Below are 23747 nucleotides of genomic sequence, written 5' to 3' on the forward strand. Positions count from 1 at the left end.
TATGGAAGAAACTCAATCTGGTGTGGGGTGACAGAGCAGACCCTGCACCACTCCTTATACATCAAACATTCAGCTCTATATCTGAAGAACGCAAATATGAAAATGCTCTCCCTCTTCCTCCCTCTCTCTTACACGCACACACACACACACACACACACACACACACACAAACAATACGCGCTAGGAAACCCAGCATGCAATGAGAGGATATTGAAAATGATTTTTCCCCCTCTTGTCTCTTTCATTAACAGTGTTGAAAAGCCAAGAGTCTGCTCTCTCTCTCTCTCCCCCCATCTAGCTGTGCATGCGCACACACACACACACACACACACACACACATTAAAAACACACAGAGAGCTCCCCAGTTCACTGGGGAACGTGCCTCACATGGTTTGCTTCAGCTGGTCTTCTTGACAAATGCCACATTACAGCGCAGAACCAAGAAACTTGGCATGCAATCAAACTTCTCTCATGATTTCTAAGATTTGAAATACTTCAGTTTGCATAGCCCCTCCATTCCATCCTCACCTCTCTTTTATTCTCTCTCTCTCTCTGTCTTTTTTTCTTGCTTTCTGTCTTGCTCCCTCTCTCCCTCTCTCTTGTTACCTCTCTTTCTCTGCCCTATCTTTCCTGTTTATTTTTTTCCCTGTGCTAACTTGGACAAGGCTGTGCTGTGGGAATATGGCCCCTTTTTAAAGGAGAAAGCCAAGGTTTGTGTAAGTACGTGCATGTCTGCAGACTTGAGTGATTATATGTGAGTTCCACTGAGCCTGTGTGTATATTCTGCGTGCGTATCTTTGTGGCTTGTTCAGATGTAAGTCAGTCTCACGAAGCTTCGCCCCTCGCAATTCAACAGTCCTTTAATCCTCATCACCAGTGACCCCAAACCCCAGCCTCCGACCTATCCGTACACACAGACACACAGAGCCCAATGCACAGGAGACCACACACACTCATGCCCCCTGTGCCCCTTCCATTAGCTCTGACCAGTGCCGACTTGTATTCAAGTCTCAAACACAAAGGCGAAGAATGCCATCTACTTTGTTGCTGTTTACGTCAACCAACCATCACACTAACTTTCCGTCTCAGACGTCTTTCTAATGGTAATACAACAATGATTTATGCCTGGTTCCCGTCGAGTACAAAAGTATCATTCACATGTCAGGTCCGTGAGCGTTTTCCCAATTTCATGTACATACCTAGAAGCATGGTTTGTGCCTGTATCATGTGTAATACATTTCCTCTGCTAAACATCCCTGGTAATGTTTGGATGGTGGAAATTGGAAAAGACAGGAAGATGGTTTGTATCACAAAACTGTGTGTGTGTGTGTGTGTGTGTGTGTGTCTGCGTGTGTGTGTGTGTGTGTGTGTGTCTGCGTGTGTGTGCCGATGCACAGGCAAAGGCACTGTCTTTTTCTGTCTTCGGCAAACTGTACACATCCACATACTGCAGGCAGACGCAGACACATACACACATTCTTTCAGTGTTAGTGTGATCAGAGGAGCTTGTGAGGCATAATGGATTTTAAAAATTGTGTTTTCAATACATATGTGCCAGCCTTCCCTTTTGTACTGTACTGAGTGGCTGACATTAAAGGCATTTCTCTGCGGCACATGACAACCAGATATGTGGCTCCATGCTCCTTCAATCAAAGCGCTCAAAGCAAACACACATGTAGCTGCTCCTCTGACAGATCACTGAACTCACTCACACATTCATACATACCCACTGACACACACTCACACATGGAAATGCAGCCAGCACTGCACTTATTCTCACAACTCACACACAGACGTTCACATGAAGAAACAGCCGCACACATATTTTTCTGACCTGCTGTCTAAGACTGCACCACCTGTCCTCAATAAATGTAACTTTTCATAAGGCGGCTATAGACAACAGCTGATCCTGCTTCAAAACACACCTCAGCGCTGATGTCTATATAACACCCCTGCGCAGACGCACATGTGAACAGGTGAGCAGATAAATGCGCCTAATGCCACAGGTTTCTGCTGCAGCGGCAAAGCTGCTGTGCAGAGAAATGAAAACGCTCCAGATCAAGCACTGAGTGAATCATGCCAACATTAATAAAAAGAAAACCTTGATCATATACGTTTACGAGCGGGATATACAGCCACTACCATTAACACTGGTTTATTCTCTCTGAGTGTATATGTCATATTACACAATGTTTAAATCTTTCTTTTACTGATTAGAGAGATGCATTTATTGACTATCAGAAAAATGCATAGCCCGTATGTGGTTATTATTATCATTCAGTGTAGCCTGTGCTGTTATTGTTCTGCCACGCATGGACACATACAGAGTTCAATCTGTTCATCAGAGTAAGTCTATCAGATGGACAGACGGACAAAAGGACAGATAAGATGAGACAGATAGACGTGGGACTAACTTCATCTCCAGAATTTCCTCCAGCTGTTTGCGCCTCTCCTGGCGCAGATTGTTGAGGTGTCCGTCTCTTTCATGCAGCGACTGCTGAGTGGAGGACAGGCGGAGTTTGGTGGCGTCCAGTTCTTGTCGCGTCTTCTCCAAAGCTCCCATCAGCTCCTCCAGCTAGTGGAGAAAAGATACAGCATAGAAACATACACAAAGTTTTAACTGAATGAAGGCATGCACACAGGGTTTTACTTCCAAATGCAATGAAAAGATGTTGATTGGATCATGCATCATTTAATATGAAGTTGGACATGGAAGATCTATTTTTACACTTATGCACACCTTGTCTTGCACAAACAGATGGAGTTATGTGCAACTGTATTTGTCTGCATGTGTGCATGTGCTGGAGTGCTAGAATGAGGGGAATGTCTTAAATGGCTGGTAGACAACATGGAGCAGTTAAAACGACTCAGGTTCAAAGGTTAGTTGAATGACATGTCCGCTGACCCCTGCGCTGGAAACGAGGACCCACCTTTCTCCACTTATTTAACTTTACTCTCAAGTGTGGTTGTACTTTAGAGCAGGTGAGAATAATACTCAAACCCTCAACTACATCTCCTCCCTCTGCACACACATGCCTTCCAGGCACTCAGGTCTGCATGTCCAAACTGAGTGTCTGATAGACAGGATGCGACCTCAGGGCGTCATTATCCAAAGACAGGAAGTGTCTAATTGTCTAACAACAAGCACTTCACAATGGGTTCCAGTACCAGGCAGGACTGTCCGGATGATTTAGATAGAAGACTAAAAGAGAAGATGATACTATGGACAGAATAGAGAATATAATCTTTGCTCAGTTCTGATGATTTACAGATTTGTGAGATACAACAGTCAAACAATAAATTCTGAAGTGCTGGATCTCAAACAAACAAAGGGAATGAAAGAAAAGGAGAAACTAAGAGAAAAAAAATAGAAAGAGAAAAAGAGTATTAGGGGAAAGCACTCCATGGGGTAGGACATGAAAAAGGGAATGGGCCTCTTTTATGAAGGGGCCAAATCGTTCACACATTTTCAGGACACTCTCCATCTCCGCCGGTTTTCTAGGTGTGTTACACAGATGTCAGATAATGTGCTCACTGGCTTTTCATGAATATCACATATGGATTAAGAGAAGAAAGGGTGGAAGCACAGGAAATGGGGAATAAAGAAATTCGAAATGGTGGGAAAGTGACAACTTTTAGTCATAACTTCCTGGAAATGTAACAAGGAATTGTTTCAAATAAAAGAAAAACCTGTATGCCTGCCAAGAACAACTGACCTCTAAAAGTGTCCAGCAGCTAATATACCCAATGTCATCAAGACATCAAACTGTCCAAAATCACACCACGTTAAATGTTTGATGTCTTATTCCAGGCTTAAAAGAATCCAGAGCCAATCTTTTCATCTTGAAAGCCAAGGGTCACACACACACACACACACACACACACACACACACACACATATATATATACACACACACCATTTACACCCACCACATGTCTATCAGCCCTTATGCACCAACTGCTCCCCTCCCAGTTCCCCATTAGTCCACCACCCAGGCTAGCCCTCACTTCACAATCACATCATTAATAAGGAATACAATGCATTTTAGTGAAATTAGGGACCTAATCAGCTTATCGGTGAGCCTGTGCGTGCTAATTTAGCTCAACTTCAAGGCAAAGCCCCCCCAGCCAGCCTAAGGCTCGCTAAGACTGGCCCAAAGCCCCTTTAGTTGCTAAGCTGATTGGGGGCTCAGACCTAAGGGCCAAATCCCTCTTGTCCATTTGCGTCGGTGTTGCTGGTTCAAAGGCCTAGTTCAAACGCCATTCGGGGGGAGAGAGGGAGAGAGACAGGAACAGAAATGGAGAGAAAGAGAGAGACAGCCGGGAGATAATTGGGTGAGACAACTTAAGAAGGGAGATGGGAAAGAACGAGGCTCAGGACAATGGATGGACAGCAGAAATGATGCCAGGTGAAAGTCAAGAAACAGAGAGAGGCAGAGGCGGACTGAGAGTCTTAGGGAGCGGGGGTGTGAAGAAAAATGACCCAGGGCATTACCCATGCTCCATTTCAGCAGGTCAGGCTGATGGAAGACTTTCAGCGCATTACACATCATGAGACTGATTACTCTGGGACAGAGGGGAGAAGAAAGAAGAAAATCAAGGAGAGAGAGCGTAAGGGAGGGGAACGAGGGGATGTGAGAATGTGAGTCTGGCAGGGCGCTCTGAAATGGTGCCAGGGTCAGGTGATGTTTCAGAAGGACCTGTCCCTCTCTCTCTCTCTGCCCCCCCCCCACAAACACACTCTTTTCCTCTAAGGTCTGCAGCATTAAAGGCAGCTGACTTGCGACTGTGAAACTCCATGTTAATAGCAAGTTGTCCTGCTGCCTCCTTATGCGTTGCCTCACAAAGTTCAGTGTGATGACATGACAGCACCTAGCAGTGAGCATCAGTGACTGAGCAGCAACTTTCCTAGTGTTGACAGTGTGACTGTAACTCTATGCTTGCTCACTATAGTTCTCTAAGTGAACGGCCTGGATCGACTTTGAATCAAAGTAACTTGACCGTTACTTTTGGGTTCACTGAGCGTTAACGTGTCACAAGTAAGAAAATGATTTCCCCGATTCTTTGGCTACACATGGGTAAACTTAGGTCAAAGCTGAATCATCCACTTCCACGCATGCAAACATTCCCACAGACATAAATATACTTTTCTTTCGGACCTCTCAGCACGTCAGAATATTGTTTGACAAACACAGTATCCATGCTGACTATAAGTCAAGCGTGTAAAGTACAGAAATTGCAAAAAGGAGGAAAAAAAACAAGCCACAGTTAGCATTGGCTCTCACTGAATTGTCTAAACTGAGTTTGACCTTCTCTTATTTTCCCGACCGCTCCACCAATCTCCTCTCCTCATTTTTTAAGTTCTCCTCTATCACCTTCTGTCTTTGAATGTGTGTGTGTGTGTGCGCGTTTGAGAAAGACCATGTGTGTTTAAAGGCAGTACAGCCACCATTCTGCCTAAAAATGTTAGTTCTTGTTTTAACCGCCGATTGCTCTCATATTACTTGTGGCACGCATAAGTAATGCAAGGTCATTCTCATTCAAATGCACACTCACACCGGGAGGAAACACACTCCCTCGCCCTGTTTCTCTTTCCCACCACAGACACACCTATGCTCACACACACACATAGCACACACATAAACTTTTTTTTGGACCCACCAATCAGCTGGCAGTCAGGAAGACAGATAGACGGAGGGACAAGCCGGGAAAAAGAGCAGCCTGTGCTCTGTCAAAGCTGAAAGCCCAAAGTCTAAGGCTTTGTTAATGAATTCTGATTATATGCATGTAAACTGACAATAAGTCAGACATATGCTTACATTTTCAAGCTTGCAACAGCAAACTTAATGAGACACAGAAAATGAAAGGAGGGCGCTGGATTTTTTTTGTTTCAGTTTTGAATTTCAGTCTTGAGGGAGGAAATAATCCAAAGCATATTAAGAAAAGTTAAACTTAATAAAGATTCAAAGACAATAAGAGGCAGGAAGGAAAATTAAACTATTCCTTTTGTAGTACCGTTTGCTGGTTCAGAGCGACATATGACGTGATTAAGGATCACCCATTAACCACAGTCTTGCCTGTGATTACACTCTTAACCACATGGGGGTGGAGTTCAGTCCCCAACACTTTCTCAGTAAGGTGAGCTGATACCTGCAATCAGTTTAAAATGGACCAGGCTGCCTCTGAAGAGATGCATGTAACTATTTGTATATATGAGTGTGTATATGTGTGTGCTGGGCCTCCATCAGTCAACAGTGTGTGACATCACATCAGGTAAACCTCTCTCTGAGCCTGAACACGGGCAGCCTCCTCCTGCGCCCACAGAGCCTCCCTATGCGCGGATGTGTTCATGCTCTCTCTCAGTGACATCTCCAGCTCCCTGATCCGCCCTGCCGTCTCCTGCATGGCACCCTGGGAAGCTGAAAGAGGAAGCTGGGGGGGGGGAGGGAGGTGCAGCAAAGTAACAAAAGCCACAGAGAGAGTATTTTTCTTTGAGTATATTTTGTTTTAAAAGTCTTATCAATAAACTTTTTTGCACTGGAATAAAACTGCAAGGGGCAAAAGAAAGTTTGAGAAAAGGTGTATTTGTTGTCATATACAACAGAAGGCGAAGGAAAGATTTCAGGAAGTGTAAAAAGAGAAGGACAAGATCCTTCTCAGAAGACATAGATGCAGCCAAAACAGAAGAGAGTGATAAGTGATGGAGAGATGGAGAGTTTGTGTGTGGCCTCTCTGACACCTATGGTGAGTGGAGGAAATTGATCCTTCTCCACACTGGGTGATGGAACTGTGAAAGAAAACACTGGACAGAAATAATAAACCCCAGATTCACTCTCTCTCGTTTTTTTTTCACTCGTTGACTCCCAAAAGTTGACTCACTTTCAAGTTCACACATTCACACGTTTGTGGGAGTAGTACAGAAGCCTCAGAGTCACATGGGCAAGGAGAAAGTCTCAAACAGGAGTATATATCCTTGTTGCAGAAGAGTCAGACAGATGTTTTGATGGAGCAAACGTGGGTTACGCCAATCTGGCACTCAGTAACTAAATCAACACGAGGCAAAAGCAATAAGAGATGAGAAGAGAAGTGATTGCTTTGCAAGTTAGCGGGAGCGGCTACCTGTCGTCGATACAGCGGAATGCAAATCACTGCAAAATCAGAGTCAAAAACTTGATAACACACACCAAGCAGCAAGTGGCAAGAGGGTGTCAAAAGCAACAGATGTTGTGAGCAACGAAGATGTGAAGGAGACTCTCTCCAGGCAGAGACACTTAATTGTGATGGATGACAGTTCTCTGGCTGAAGTGTCTCACTGTGCCTCACTGCACACTCTTCAACTGACATGTCGTCTCACAAACGGCTGCTCTGTGTTTCTAAAAAAGTGAGTCAGTGATTGTTGCATCACATTGGCGTGCAGCTGATAGGTAGAGCTCCAGGCCAAACAGCGCCATGGCTCACAGATGGGCAATCCATTGTGATGGCAAAAGAAGGAGATGCTAAATACACGTCAAACTGAAACAGAATGAAGGGGAAGTAATTTAATGTGACAGCGCCAGGAACACGCAACATGCAGATGAATGGCACGTTAACAGATTCTAATACATATCAAGTTTTGGTTGGTACATTGGCACATGTTCAATTCTGTGGTAACTATATGGAAAAACAAAAACAAAAATGATATCAAGATCTCTGCGAGGATGCACCTTCAAATTCAATGGTACAAAAATACAAAATAAATGGCTGAATAACTATTATGAACAAAACTGGGAACGATGGAATTATCCCAGAGCGTGAAGAAAATAACGCCGAGCCAGCAGAATCACAAGCGGATACTTGTGGCTCGTCACGTCAGCACGACACAGCTGGAGGTGAGCGACAAACACGCGCGCACACACACACACACACACACACACACAGAGGCAGGCTGTGTGCGTCAGCAGTCCAAAGCTGTAATTGAATGTGACAGACGGGCGGTAATTCGATGCACCAGAATCAACAAGTACCGGTCTGACCCCGCCCCGCAGACAGAAACCCACGCACGCACACACACACACACACACACACACACACACACACACACACACACACACACACACTCACTCCACTTAGATGGGGCTGCCACCGCTGGACCCCCAAGTGAAACCTAACCAGAAAGATCTGTCTGCCTATATGTGTGTGTGTATGTGCATGGTGTGCATGTACAGTACTGTATGTATGGGTGTGTGTCAGTGCATATCCGTGTGTCATGTGAGTTTTACTAGTAACAAGAGAATATTGCTGGCTGAAAAGAAAGAATGGAAAAAGGGGCAATAAAGATAGAGAGATACAGAGAGAAGGAAGAAATGGAGAGATAATTGCCTCTGCAGCACCAATCATCACCTAAAGCCCTGGGGAAGGATCATTATGGAGTCTGGTCCTTTTTGGGTTTGATGGAGGGATTATAATCACTAAAATAAACCAGCAAAGAGTGAGAGAATGCACATTTCCAGCAGCTGTGTACCTATGATCCTCAGACTCACACACACACATGCATACAAACCACTTACCCACATAGCCTGATCCAAGCAGACAGACATCTGTCTACGTCAAAAAAAAAGTTGTGCGTGCAGCATCAACCTCTATGTTCTAGAAAACTGTCTGCAGGACAAGAATTTTCATACAAAGTCTCAGACAAGTTCACAGGCTGTGGGAAAAAGTTGGGTTGAGTGAATGAAAAACCCTGAAATGTTTCTATGCTCTCTCACCATCCAAAGTTTATAAAAAAAAAAGAGTTTCTGTAATCCTTATGTTTCTAAACAAAGTATTGAGTGTCGCTGATGCCTCTCAATTACAGATAAAAGAGGAATAAAAGGCCTGTTTGAAGGCTTGAAGTGAACATTTCCGATGTGTGTTTTCTCTGTGTTTGTGAAGTGCAGCGTGGCGCGATGGAGACGATGGAGCGGAGAGATGCTATCGCGCCATCCCACATAAACTCTCCTGGATGAATGCGGAGAGGGAGCGATGAGGGAAGGCCCGTGTTTGTTTGTGTTTACCCTCGGAGCGTGCTGTGTTCCTGATGGACCGAGAGATAAACAGAGACACAGAGTGAGCGGGGGGAAGAAAGCGAGATAGAGGCAACAGTGCAACCTGACTGCTGAGCAAATATACAGAATGCATACTACTACTACTACTACTACTGTACATCCTCCTACACCTCAGCATCACAGGCAGGCAGCTGGAAGATGTTGTTACAATCACTTACGTTGTCTTACTTTGAAATTGTTCTGTGTTGTTCCTCCTTCTCTTTACATGCTTAAATCACACTTTATGAGCTTTCCATTACATTATATTATATTATGTGGAGTTCAAGAGCTTAGGGACTTATTGTACTTTCTCAAACGTTTTTATATGCTCAACTCTAAAAATGAATTAACTGTTGCAGAACAGAAACGCTACATTTCAAGTAGGCTACTTCAATAGCAGATGCATTACATTACAAGTTTTTTTTCAAATATAAAATATTACACAATGGTGCACATCTGATCACGATTTACAGTTTAATAACCCTAACCAAAATGATTGGGTTACTAGAAAATGTTTATTTTTGTTGAAACAACTTTGAGAGACTGAACTCGGGGCTTTGAGCCAACATCCTAACATTAGTGTGCTACAGTGCTCATAGTGGCTAAGCTAAGCTAACATGCAAATGTTGACCACGTTTAAGCTGTTCACCATCTGGGTTTAGTGTTTTAGCAGCAATTGGGCACCAAGCAACCTACACGGCCATTCATATAACCACACAGTAAGCACTAAGCACAGATGAAAAGGGTTTTGTTTTATTTTACCTTTAAATATTAATGTTAGTGACATCTTCACAAAAACCAGCCAGGTTGTTAAATGGATGAATGACAATATACTTGAACTGGAGCTTGATTTCCTGTCTCTGCTCTAACACTAGTATTTCCCTTGGTCAATATTTTACTACTCCCTGCACTTGTCCCTGTGCCTCTTTCTTTCTTCCTGGCACTCGTTTCATGTCTCTTTCCAGGTTAGAGCAATATTAATGTGTACTACTCAGACACTGTTTAGAAGAGGAAATAGGATGTTGGATGCTGCCTGCCAGCACACACAAAAAAAACAAAATAACTCTACCTAAAAAAGACGGAGAGAGGCGCTCCGGCTCTGTCTGCCAGGGAGGCACAGAGAGGTGTACTCTACTTCATTGGTCCTGTGGGAATAACCTGGCATGGCCGCACTCTGCATATTAACACCTCAGCATAGCTTTGCAGGGTAATACACAAGCAGGCTCACAGACACGCATACACACAGTCTCGAATAAACAGCTGATACTCATGTTGACACCTTAGCATATGTACAAGTATACAAAGGATACTAGTAATGGTACGTCAAGATTGTCTCTCTTGAGTGACTAGACACAGTCTTCTATTATTCCCATCTGAGCCATTATGCCTCCGCTCCCAGCTGGCGTATGGAGCTGATTTCTTCTGGACTAAATGCCTGTCTCTTCCACTTAGGACAGACTCTGAGATGCACTGAGGGGGAAGTAAAGGGGTGGGCATGAAAGACTGTGAAAGGGCTCTCACTTCAGAGGTGAGTGAAGGGAAGGGAGTGAAAATAAACTGGAGAGCAAAAACATAGAAAGAGAGGGATGGGAACAGATAATACTTCTTGAAGAATGCCTTGTTAAGGACATAAGGAGGAAAGAAGAGAAAAGATTGGCAGGAAAAATGAGTATGGGCCAATCACAGATATTCAAACCTGCGATAAAGAGTGCGGATGTCCATCAGTCAGGCCATCTTTCCTCATCTCACCCGCAACCGTCTGCTTCTGGATGTTGGGAGACTTGATTTGCCTTCAGATAGAGAGAAATGGATGACAGCAGATGAAGTAAATCATACTCTCAAAATGTGATGATGGTGCACAGTATGTGAATGATTGCACATACATCATACACAATATACCATGGCCGTGTTTTACTTTAAATGAATTACAAAGAAAGTAGTAGATGTAGTATTGATGTCCAACATATAAAAAGTATATATATAATATAATTGTCCTGTTTTGATTTATCTGCAGCGTTAAAACAAGGCCAGCATATTGCATCATACGGGCAAATGGCGGAATGACAGTGTGTGCCAGGAAGCACAGAGGCTGCGCATGTGTCTAGTCTTAGTCTAGTCTTCGTAACATGGCAGACTGGGACAAGACAAGACTTGACTGATGGATGTGAGACACTGCTGTGTAAATCTTTCAACAACAAAACACACAAACACATGCAGACAGCAGATGCAAGCACACGCACGCACACACACATTCTCATAAATAGATATGTGCAAGAAGTGAGTCTGCAGATAAGACAGGATGACAATAACACAAACACACACACACACACACAAGCTGTACACACACACACACACACACACTCTCTCTCTCTCCCTCACAAAAGGGCATGTGTTTTTGAAAAACATAAATTGGTGCACGTCTATAGATATTGCCAGAAACACACACAGAGGATAATAAATCTGCTGTCAGTGTCGTCAGCTGAGGTGCTGATTACAGAGCTAAACCTTGTATTACCCTGTCAGGATGGCTGTGTGTTTACCTCCACACTCAGACCTACTCCTTGTCATTTACCGAACTTACTTAGTCAAAGAACTATGGTACATACACACAAACACACAGAAAACCCATATGACACACACACAGCGGCACTTATACACAATGTATGTCTTCCCACAAGCACTCTCAAAATAGAATCAAAACACACTCTTTGAAAAAAAAAAGTGAGCTTTCACATTTTTTTTTTTAAATGCACAGAAAGTGCGAGAAAGCTGACAGTGACAAATTAGCGCTTAAGAGAACCCTCCAACACTGTAAACAGGCTGTGACCAAGCAGCTGCTAAAACGCGCCACATTATTATTCCATATCCACACTGCTGTGTTTACTCTGGGCAAAACCTACAAGCTGCCCCCGCGTATGGCCAAATATTTGCTGTCAAAGGCCTTAGAAGGTGTGCGTGTGCGTGTGTCAGATTTTCTGAGTGATGCTGGTGTGCAATTAATGTGAAATACACCAACAAGATGATGTAAAAAAAAAAAATTTAATACACACCTTGCCTCGCACACAACGGTAAAAACCTTTGAGGATTTTTTTTGTTATAATAAGAGAAGACAGGGCAGGGGGGGAGGACTCAGAATTTATAGCAATATTTATATCTGACATTACTCCCTCTATACAAAACTACACATACAGTTTATTAAGCTTGTCGTTTCATGTCTCTGGTTTGTATCTTTATTTCTTTTTTTAATGACTCTGCTGTTGATTTTATACTTTTTTATCATTTTTACGAGTGGGTTTTGAAAAGTGCTGCATAAATACAGATCATGATTCAATTCTGTTACTGTTGTGAATGAAGTATATGTACACACATGTGTGCACACATATTTACACAGCAAGGAGGAAAAGGAGGAGGAGGTCGAGGAGGAGAAAAGGAATTTGTTTATACTCCGATCTTTGATGTCTGTGTGTGTGTTTTTATAAGCTCAGATGCATGTCCATAGAGAACAAACTTGCCATGAGGGCATATCAGCTATCACACACAGCCGCTACTGGCACAGGTGTATAAACCAGCAGACACGCTGGTCCCCCATCAGCCCATCAGCGCAAAACGAAATAAGTGTTTTGACCAATGCGAAGGCAAATGAGGGCACGAACAGAGCGAGCACGGAGCAGACGGGCTGGGCTGCATGCGAGTGGAAAATGTGAAGGAGAACTGTGATTTGCTGATTACCGAAATGAGTAAATTCATAGGGGGAAAATAGTATTTTATTGCTGTGACATTGCTTAGAAAGATGAAGTGAGAGAGGGGGGAGAAGTGTGCACGAGTCCAGCCATTTCCTAAACTGAGCGTAATAAGTAATTTTTCACATTTCCTCTCTCTTCTTCCACCTGGAGCACTCAACACATCGGCCTTCCAACATAAGCAGCTCCGCTTTATTTCTGGCTGTTAAACCTCAGCTCTTTTTTTTCTTTTTTTTTTCAAAACTTGTGTATCTCGATACATATTTCCTATTACTCTCTTTTTCCATTATCCCGTTGACATTCTTTTCTTCTTTTTTCTCTTCTAGTTCGTCTCTCTTTTTTTGTCACTTACAACCCTATAGTGGGACTGAGATCGCACTGATAAAAATTAAAAAATCAATGAATATTGTCTCCAACACTCTTTCAAAGTGATGTTCGCTTGAGCAAGGCACCGACAATGACTGAAGCTGCCATGTGGCTTCTGAAGGTTCAGGAAGCTGCAGCCCTGCTGGGCTGTTCCTAGTTCTCTATGTGGGAGGCTTTTAACATTAAGTGGGGTGTTGCTGGAAAACATTGTACATTCTCAGTTGACATTTTCTGGATGAATACAGGTTAAAGGTACAGTAGTAATAAGATTTTAGGGGAAATAAAATTTTTTTTTTTTTTACTCCACATTTCTTAACCCTTGATTCTTATTCTTTCTCCTCCTCTTTTCTTTTAATAAACAGTGGAGTAGAAGAAAATCTCCGATTTCAGGCAGACAGGGACACATGGAATGAGAGGCAGATGTGATCTGGATTAAATACATTTTCTCTATAGTGCAAAAGGATGAGAGGTACAGGAAAAGGAGAGTGTGAACAGAGAATAAATGGAGGAACTGTGAGTGTGTAGCATGAGACAATTGGGTCAACACTGGGAGTGAGAAGTTTTATCAGAGGCGCTAGATGCAGCGCTGAAAGATCTGATTCTGAACAAGTTTGTCTGTTACTGATAGATGCTTTATGGTCCTTAGACAAGTCTTATCGCAACACAAATATCATTTCATTATTGCCTTTATATATTGTTTTTGTGTGTGTGACAGGGTGAAACAGAAATGGGAGAAATGGCCTGCATGTGTGTCCAAGTCTTTCACTGTGAGAACATTTACTGGTGCAGGTGCAACTATATTTCAACAGCAAAACAGGAAGTAACAGAGGGCGAAATAGCCATTCACACCGAACACACACCTGCAAACACACACAGAAATTAACACTGTTTACAAATATTTTCATGTAGAAATATTATATACAGAGACTTGGAGGTTATGTGTGTTTTGGCGTGCGTGGATACCGTGTGTGGGGGGTTTCACAAGATTGATGCTCTCCACATCTGGAGTTTGATTATGGTCATAGGAATAAGGCCCAAATTTATGTGTGTGTTTATGTGTGCAAATGGTTGTTTGTGAGTGAATGAATATTCATCAGTCAGCGGACATTGATTCCTTCCAGCCAACAGACTCTTGTGAAGTTTGTTACCGTCATGTGTTCGCCTCAGTCTCACCCTAGACACATACTGTACACACACACACACACAAAGGTACATACACATACTGTATAGACACACACGTACCTCCCTTTTCCTGAAACCCTCCCTTACATACCACAGTGCTTACCACGTCTATAGTTGTGATATGGTGAGACTGGGAGTCTGATTTATTTTTTCGGAGTTTAGCCCTCACATCATCACTGAAACATTAAAAGTATAGGACTGGAACAGCATTACGATGAATAATTCCACTAGTTCACAATATATAGCCGTGAAGGAAGGAGTGAACAAAAAAGAAAGGAAGGCTTTATATTCACTTGACACGTAAAAATAAAATTCCAATTTTTTTTTTAACTTTAGTCCCGACGTACATCTGCAGATGCTTCGGTGCAATAGCTTATTGGATATGTTTACTTCTTTGTGGTGGAAGTCAAGTAAAACAGCTCATGTTTCAAATAAACCGTTTGCTGTATTTATTCTGTTGTACCTCTAGATGCTCAATGCCATTTTAGGTGATGTAGGGGAAATACTCAAGTGCTACTTCACTAGATTCCTTGTGTGTCAGGCTAAGAAATTAGGTCATTTTTCCATTTTAGTCCACCATATCTACACAAACCGCTCCAAGAGATCAGTAACCATGGCTTACGGAGCTCTATTTAACAAATCCAACTATTGGCATTAGTGTTAACAGCTGATACAGATGCTTTCTATAAAGCCTGTTCAGTGTCACTGATCACTTAGGCAGATTAGCCTGGAGTTACACCTACACACATAACAGTAAGAAAAACCCAGTAATAAACTTTGATACTATCATTGATGACTGAAGAGGAGCTCATTAGAAGATCTAATGTCTGACGCTGTGAGTGAGTCTCCCCTGTGCCGGAGGGTATTTATTACAATGACCTGCTGGCTACAGTACATTCAGTTTTTGACTTGCTTTGCTGCGTCGCCAAGTGGATGAGAAAGTGTCTTTTTCCTCATCTGTTCTTCTCTCCCTCTCTCCGACCAGATAGTGGTTAATAGGCCATCTGACTGAGTTCCAACAGAAACACTCTGATTAAAAAGACATTCATCCACTGCCCAGACACATCTCACGCAGCCCGCCACAGAAGTCCAATCAACGCACAGAAACTCGTCCGCCTATGCTGTCATTTACCACATGTGCATGGACTCACAAATGTAAGACACACATATTTTTTTAGGGCTTTGTGTGTTAAATCAGATAATCAGGACAGTAACTTGATGCCTCACTTATCTTCACTGCAGTCACATAAACACAAGCTGTACATTTGTTCATGATTGTGTATTCACAGCAGCAGTGACTGCAGTGGATCCTCTTCTCTTAACCTGCAGCTGACCTGTATTTGACCTCTGACCTGTACAGGCTGACCAGGGGGGAGGGGTCGGACCAATCAGAGAAACTGTTTGACACTAATGAGACAGGAGCCTTGATAAGATGGACGAGCTGAAGGAAAAAAAACCAAAACGTTTACATCGCTTGACCCAGAAACTAAATGCACAGATTAACATGCCCATGTATACACACACACACACACTGCGGTGACAGCTAAAAGTGAACGGGACACACATGAAGACATAGAGGTAGCGGCATGACACATGCTGCATACACAGGGAAACAGAGGGTAGACTGTGTGAACAAACTCTGCGGGAGCTACTGTATCCCTATTATACTTGACGCTCATGCGTTCCCACAGAGTTTGACTCAGCACACACAGTTTCCATGCCAGAGCGGAGAGTCTGTAAAACGGGTAATGAATGAGGCAGGAAACCGTGTTGGATCCAGTACATGCAGCCCATCCAGATTCATTCTAAACCATTTAGAACCATAGCTAGTGTTAACACACCTGATGGGACCAGTGTGTGTTCAGAAATTGTTCTTTTCACATACATTTTTCACACTTGTGGCTTCTTCTGTGCAGCTGGCAGTCCACCAGCAGAGACACCGCTCACTATTAATCTACATCTGCAGTCACACTGACTAGCACACACAGCTAACTGTACTGTAACGGCTGCACGTTCAAATACACACTCCATACAGACACACAAACACATGCCTCTAACTTGCCTCTAGCTTCTTTTTCACACACACACGCCTGCACGCACACACAGACACACACACACACATTAAGTAAACATGCACACAAACACTCACATGCAGTACATCTGCGTTGGCACCGAACAACCACTCATTTGGGTACGTATACACACCATGCCAATCCATAAATCAGATGATAATTGAGTAGCACTGTGCCAGTAATAAACAGAGCAGTATAAACAGCCAGTGTCTGGGCTGGATACACCACCTCCCACTGGCATACCGCTGGCTGCCTGCCTGGCAAACTCAACACACACACAGACACACACTGACAGTCACACTCACACACACAAACTCATTTACTGTATGCATAATGCAAAGACAGAAAGAAAAGAAAAACACTTATATATAGAGTCTGCAGACACATGTAAAAACACATACATCACATGCAATGAGTATGATACCAGAAATACACACAGCACTCATGATAGCAGTGAAATGAAAAAGAGGAGAAGGAGAATGGAGAAGCTATATGTCTCCGGTCATATAATTCAGGAAACATATAAAGTCTCTCATTGTATTATTGCTGTGACAGGAATGAGGACCGTGATTGTCTGGCGTAAGTGTGTTGTACGTTAACCGTCCCACAGGGACAGTCAAACCTTGCTTTCTGGGAATCAGATTTGAGCCAAAATGCCCCAATTTCCAACTTTATACCTGGGAAAGTTTTAGATCAGCCCAACAGTCATGGCATGATGTCAAGAGTAATGGCTATGGACAGTGTTGGCGGAATTAAGATGGCATGTTTAATACGAACATAAAAACTACTTACCCAGGTCTGTAGACATTGATACACGGAAACAAACGATAAGACGTTAAGCCAACCAATTAAAAGCCACACATGTGAATACATATGGGTCAAAGAATACATTTCTAGAGTGTGATTACATCAGGCAAAAAGCATGACAGCATGGAAGTGGTTTCAAGTACTGGGAGGACACAATCTAGACAGTTTATGTCTCGTGGATTACTCCTTTATAAATAGAGCACTTAGGAATGAATTGAGATCTTACAAAGATCCGGTCACTTGGAAGGACAGTGCTCTCTGAGGACACCCAGATGGTGTCTGGTGATGGATATGAACGTCACAGAATTTCTGACCCTCACCTCTCCAGATCAGCAATTTTCTTCTCCTTGCACGATTTGTCCGTCTCAGCATCCCTCAGAGCACCCATCAGCCTCTCTACCTCGGCTTGCGACTTCCCAGACTCCTCCCTGTAGCGAGCCACTTCCTGCTCCAGAATCCTGAGACGATCTGTGATGTCTGGACACTTCCGGACTGCTTCTTCTGTGTTTTGGGTCTTTGAGAGGTGGGGGAAAGGGGATAGTGGATATGTTATTGTAGGTATAGAATGATAGCCATAAATTACTAGGACAAAGAACATACACAATGGCCAGTTTAGGACATCTCAGATTTCTCAAGAGCTGCTGTTTAATAAATTAATGTTGTCACATGCACCTCAGCGTCCATCTAGCTTACCTGTCCCTTGTCAGCAAATTCATGAACATGAAAGTTTAGTTTAGTTTAGTTTATCATGGATCCCCATAAGTCACTGCCCCAGCAGCGACTATTCTTCCTGGGGTCCTTTGTTACAATATCAAATTATATATATGCTCAATCTGAAAACACATGTACGTATATACACATATAAATATACAAATATTACATACATGTTCAAATATTTAAATTATCCGGAATTATCCTGTAGCAACAAAAACTACTGTACAAATAACACATCAAGCTAAACTGGGAAGAAAAGAAGAAAAAAAAATAAAGATGAATAAAATAAATAAGTCTTTATGAACCAGCTACTTTCTGATAAAACCATACACCATAATCACGTAGCTGTGTCCTCAAACAACACATACTGTATCTCAAAGTGAAGACACTCAATTTATTTAGACTGGAGCTGTCTGTACAGTAGGAGAGCCGCAGAGAGCCATGACTCAGGAGGTAGAGCATCTACAAATCAGAGCTTTGGTGGTTCAGTTCATGGCTCCTCCAGTCCAAACATCGAAAGCCAAAAATTGCCCCTGATGTATCATCAGTGAATCAGCATGTGTCATAGAGAAGCGCTGTGTAAATGTGTGAGTGAATGGGTGAATGTGGCTCGGAGTGTAAAGTGCTCTGAGTGGTTGATAAGATGAGCATTACATAAGAGCGGCCCATTCACCGTTTATAGGCTTAAGGTAGCATCATGTAATTACATTAGCGTGCTAAACTGCTAAGTGTAAGTATTAGCATTCTAACATGTGACGGCTGGAGGCTAACGCTGAATAGCTGATGCTGATGAAGTACAGCTCAGTGTGTGACAGTGCAGCTGAGACCGACCCAAGTGAAGTTACGAAAGACAAAGTGCAGCTGAAAATGACCAGAGACATACGAGCCTGATGCAGGTGGAGCTGAGCGTAACAAAGCACAGCTCAGATTGATTAAGGTTAAGCCCGGTCTGGCAACAGAGAGCTGAGCTAGACAAACTGAGCTGGAGGAGTCCTAAGATGGCCTCACACACACACGCACACTCGCACACACATACAGTACAAACAAACAAGAGGCATGAAGTAATAAAGAACTTACCATGGGTTTTACTGGGGGTAACCCATCTATTTTGGCTGGCACCTAGAGGTTGATAGAAAAAGATATGACACATGCAGAGTAATAATATACTATTAGAAGCACAAAACAGTTTTTACATCTTCTGGGACTGAATGACTGAACACTGACAGTAATACAGGGTCTGATGTGAAATCAAATCCCATGGGGAGCTCTGAAACCTAAAGAAAAAGGTAAGTAAATCCTGTATATGTGGTTAGGGTCACAGTCTCACTGAAGCAGAACCAATCTGTACCCTCATCCGCTCTCATCCCTTCATCGCCCCCCATCCCCCAATACCTCCCTGGTTCCCCTGCTGCCTGCTTTTCTGTGGTTTGCTTCTATCAGTTGCCTCCCCAGGGCGTCCTTCATGTGGAGTTCAGTCATTATCATTATAAAATTACGGTCTCTCTCTGTTTGGCTGCGATTTTATGAGACCACCAAACATCTCAGTTTTTTTTCAAAGTAAAATGTTGACAAAAAAAAAAAAACTCAAAGAGTTACACTGATGAATTCTTTCTTCTCTGAGAAAAATATCCTAGAGGAAGCTTGTAACCTAGAATTATCTTTCTGTCTACTTCTCCCTCTTTCTCTTGGTCTTTACCTCTCTGTCGACTGTGTTTGTGAAGATTGTTTAACTTGTTGAGACAGCTGAGGCCACTCGTTTAAACATCATCAAGTGAACGCGCACATGCACACACCCGTGCACATGCACACACGCGCGCGCTTACACACTGAATAATTTATTGTCAGTTCTACATAAATCTGGGACAGTACATGCTGCTCTGTTTGAGTCTGTCATTAGAAAAAAAAAACGGTGTCTGTTAACTATTACCACTAGCCAATCTGAACAAATGCCTCCTTCTAATTATCACAAACCCACCATATAAACAAAATGCAAAAGTTGGCCCCTGCATATGGGACATGCAGCCATGGGATATGGAGCACTGTTAAATGATTGATAGGTGTTGCAGTTAAGATGCAAGCATAAATAATGATGTTCTGTAACACATTTGTGTAAGCAAAATATGCACTTCTGTTATCCAAGTGTACAGTGCACCCTATCTACAATATACAGCATGGTTCAAAAGTCTGAGACCACTTTCCAAGTCACTGATGCTCCAGCATGTGACCTTAAAGAGCCCCAAAAGCTTGTCACTGTTCTTGTTTACACTCACATGCCTGCACAGAGGAGTGAATCCTGTGAAAAAGGGGAACACTTGGCCCTGTGGCCAAAGCAGCAGAATCATTGTTTGCCTTGTCCCCCTCAACCCATTACCTCTGCGCCAAGCCCCGTACACTTGTGCACACATATCCAGCCCAATCTCAGCTACAGCAAAACGCATTAGTCTTAAGTGGCCCGGAGTTTGTTATGTTCTTTCAGTGAGTAACACAGACAGGCAGAAAGTACGGGGTGAGAGGACTGCGGGTCCAACAGGAATTTGTGATATTATGACAGGAGGGGGGGAAGGCCAGTAAAGATACGATTACATATATGGTCATAGAAATTATTATTATCATTCCTGGAAATGTCTCTTAAGTGTAAATATTACAAATAAGTTAAATATGTGTGGCTACAAGGCTCTGTACTAGGGTACTTAACTCCTGGTCAGAGAATATCCTGCAACACTGAAGCTTGGTAGTCTTTAAAAAACTGACTCCTGAGAGTCATTACTGTCTCTATGTATTAAATCTGATTATAACTCTGTGAGTGTAAGAGTTTATGTCTGGTCAGTCTTGTCTTCATAAAAGCAGACAACAAAAACTGACAGACGATAGGTAAGACAGTATACTGTACCATCCACCTGTTTAGAAAAAAAAAATCTTTTGAATAGGACTCAGTTGAGGTGTGGTGCCTCCTTATTGGGTTAAACCAACCCTCTCTGGAAAGGTCACTGCTTCCCCTGAGGTTTTTTTTTTGCTGTTTTTTGCTTTGAAGAGCGAGTGTTTAGTTCCAGAAGTCCTTTATTAACCCTCGGAATCAACAAATACGGTTTTATGGGAAGAGGATGAGGATGCAATGAACTCACCAGAGCTCTGGGGTCAAGATAAAAAGCTCCGCTAACAGCTTGACTGAGTCAGTAATACAAACATCTGCAGATACAGTGAGTGGACCAGTGCGTGTACACAACCTCTTCACAAGCTCCACATCTGCTTGAGCGGTAAATGGCTATGTGTCAACGTTGTCAGGCAAGATGCTCATTACTGCATTTCAGGGGGTGCTTTTGATCAACCTCGCAGCTATTTGACTGATGGTTAGTTATATGGTCATTGTATAGTTACAGGTTGTGTTAACATGAGTCACAAAGAGACTTCAGTCAATTTGCTGGACATTTTCTCAGGATGTGGCAGAAGTGACCAACGTGTCTGCATTCCTGATGTCAGTAGAGCAGTTCATTACACCGTGTAGGTAGAGCTGAACAACCACAGGATGTTCAGAATGATGGTGGAGCGGATCGGCAGGAGGCCAAGGTGTGCAGTGGTCATGACAACAAGTCACATTTGACCCAGGCTTGGAACTGTGTTTCCTTTTTTTTTTTTTTTTTTAAATCTTTCTGCTATTTGAGTGACATGTGCTGCATTCCTGCCATCTATAGCACCTTGGATTGAGGATTTTGCTGCATATCATGGTGCAATTTAAAATCTGATTTAGCTGTACCACAGTATTTACAGCTAAAGCACACGTGGCAGTCAGTACCCACCTGGTAATATCCAATCGTGTCAGTCGCTGGCTGACTGCGGTGCAAGTGTGTGTGTGTGTGTGTGTGTGTGTGTGTTTGGTCAGCTCAATCAGAATCTAATCTCAGGCAGCATGTCAGTTCACCTCTGACCTACTGAGCATTACAGCCTCACAACCTGTCACACTCCGGTGCACTACAATAGGCTCAAACGCACACAACACACTCCAGCACATGCACACGCTCGTACAGTACATATGCTTCACACATAAGGGAAATTGTTGTTTTTGTGCTGGCATGCATGCACAGGCACACAGGGGGGAAACACACACATATTCACAAACACAAACACACAAACATCATCTGTCTTTCTGAAAAATCAGTAAGTTTACATAACATCTCTGATTGCTGACGAGTACACACAACAGTCCAATTATGGCAACACTTCTGTCAGAGTGTGAATCTGCTTGCTACAAAGACTTATTGAGCTGCCGTCCTTTTCATGTGGTGCCGCGTCAACATTCAACAAGATATCATTTCACAGGAATGAGATGTGTGTATGCTTTTTATGAGTATAAAAGAAAACATTCTCATAAATTCTGTCAGGGCGAGAGTCTGTCCTGGCTTGTAAGCCCGGGAGAGGAAAAAGAAAGAGAAAAAAGAGACAGCAAGGCCTCTGGCTTGGCACCCGAACAGGGATTGAGGGATCTTTTACGTCCATAAATCACTCTCTCTTAATTCATCCCTTTATCCTGTGGGACAAAGAGCAGGCAGGCCCTTTGCTAGGGAGTTACTAACAATATTGTAGATGCTCACAGGGAGGTAAGAGAGTGGAATTACTATTACTGTTAATGTTAACGGTATAAACACAGGGTACAAGGAGCACATTACAACCGCTGCGGAGCTGTCGTAAATGTTAATTCTTTCAATTCTTTTTGTTCAATAAAAAAATAATTATAAAGTGTCATGGAATCCGTTTGAAGTATTCAACAGTAAAACGTTTGGAGAAAGGTACTTGTTATTTGCTTTACGGTATCTGTGAAATGAGGTTTTGTGTTTGGGCTCATTTAAGAGCTTGGCACAAGTGGTGAGGTATGTGCAAGTCTGTTATAATGTGCATAACGATGAAATATTAATGGCTGTTTTTCTGCAGTCCACACACATACCAGACTGGTAATCTTGAGTTGTTGTTGTTGTGCACGGTGCTCGTACCAACATGCACACGGTTTCAGCCGTGATTTCTATTTTGCTTTGGATATGCAGATTAAATGTAATATTTGGAGAGTGATTACAACAAAAGCCAAAACATACTTGTAAATATTACTAACTTTGCATACTGCACGCTCACAAAAACACTCTTGCACAACTACAACTACTTCATGAGATACTGTAACGGCATCAGAACTTTCCAGACTGACCTCTCCCTCGGGTCTCGGGTTCTGGGTCGGGCTGGGGTTGGTGGCCTGGCTCGGGGAGAGTTTTTGGGGATGCAGAGCGGAGAGTCTGTCCTTCAATTCCTGGTTCTCCTTCCTCATCTGCTCCAACTCCTCCAGCCGAGCCCTGTCCTCCCGCTCTTTCTGCTCGCGGAGGTTCTCAATTACCCGCTCCTGAGATAGTAAGGAGAGAAAGAGAGTTTGGCGAAGTGAGGAGGAGGAATATGGAAAAGGCCTTGATGGTTATTATCTGCATAAAACCTTGCTCACACTTCAGAAATCAAATAAAACCAGTACTGTTTTACTTCCCACGTGCAACACATTGTCAGCCCCGTGTGATTACAGTTCTTTCCTATCATTATTGAAAAATCTAAGCCGGCCTCTCGCTGAATAGGCTCACCAGCATGCTTCACGAAGTGCGGCCAAAGACAAACTCATAAATGCCCATCATAAATAATACTACAATAAATAACAGTAGGCACATGAGGAGGTCAGAGCCAAGTAGAACAGAGAGAGAAAGAGGAAGGAAGAGAAAGGTTGAACGACAGAGACAGATTTATGGTGAGTGGACTGGAAAGCGCTATAGATCACTTCCTAACAA

General features: G+C 43.0%; 1 protein-coding gene across 2 annotated transcripts in view; it reads right to left on the minus strand.

Moving 5' to 3' along the window:
- LOC146984756 (ERC protein 2-like) overlaps window positions 1-23747 on the minus strand; it is a 147142-nt gene that overhangs the window by 66130 nt on the left and 57265 nt on the right. Inside the window, exons 13-18 of one of the 2 annotated variants that reach the window (XM_085782166.1) lie at window positions 23132-23320; window positions 19021-19062; window positions 17550-17743; window positions 10759-10852; window positions 6280-6432; window positions 2415-2575 (exon numbers count right to left, since the gene is read on the minus strand). In XM_085782166.1, the coding sequence (XP_085638292.1) occupies window positions 2415-2575; window positions 6280-6432; window positions 10759-10852; window positions 17550-17743; window positions 19021-19062; window positions 23132-23320 (833 nt within the window). Of the gene's footprint in view, window positions 1-2414; window positions 2576-6279; window positions 6433-10758; window positions 10853-17543; window positions 17744-19020; window positions 19063-23131; window positions 23321-23747 lie in introns of those variants that run through there. The other variant, XR_015036168.1, reaches the window with a different exon arrangement.

The sequence above is a fragment of the Trachurus japonicus genome, chromosome 7, assembly GCF_045865225.1.
Source record: "Trachurus japonicus isolate A0001 chromosome 7, Traja_1.0".
Classification (NCBI taxonomy): Eukaryota; Metazoa; Chordata; class Actinopteri; order Carangiformes; family Carangidae; genus Trachurus; species Trachurus japonicus.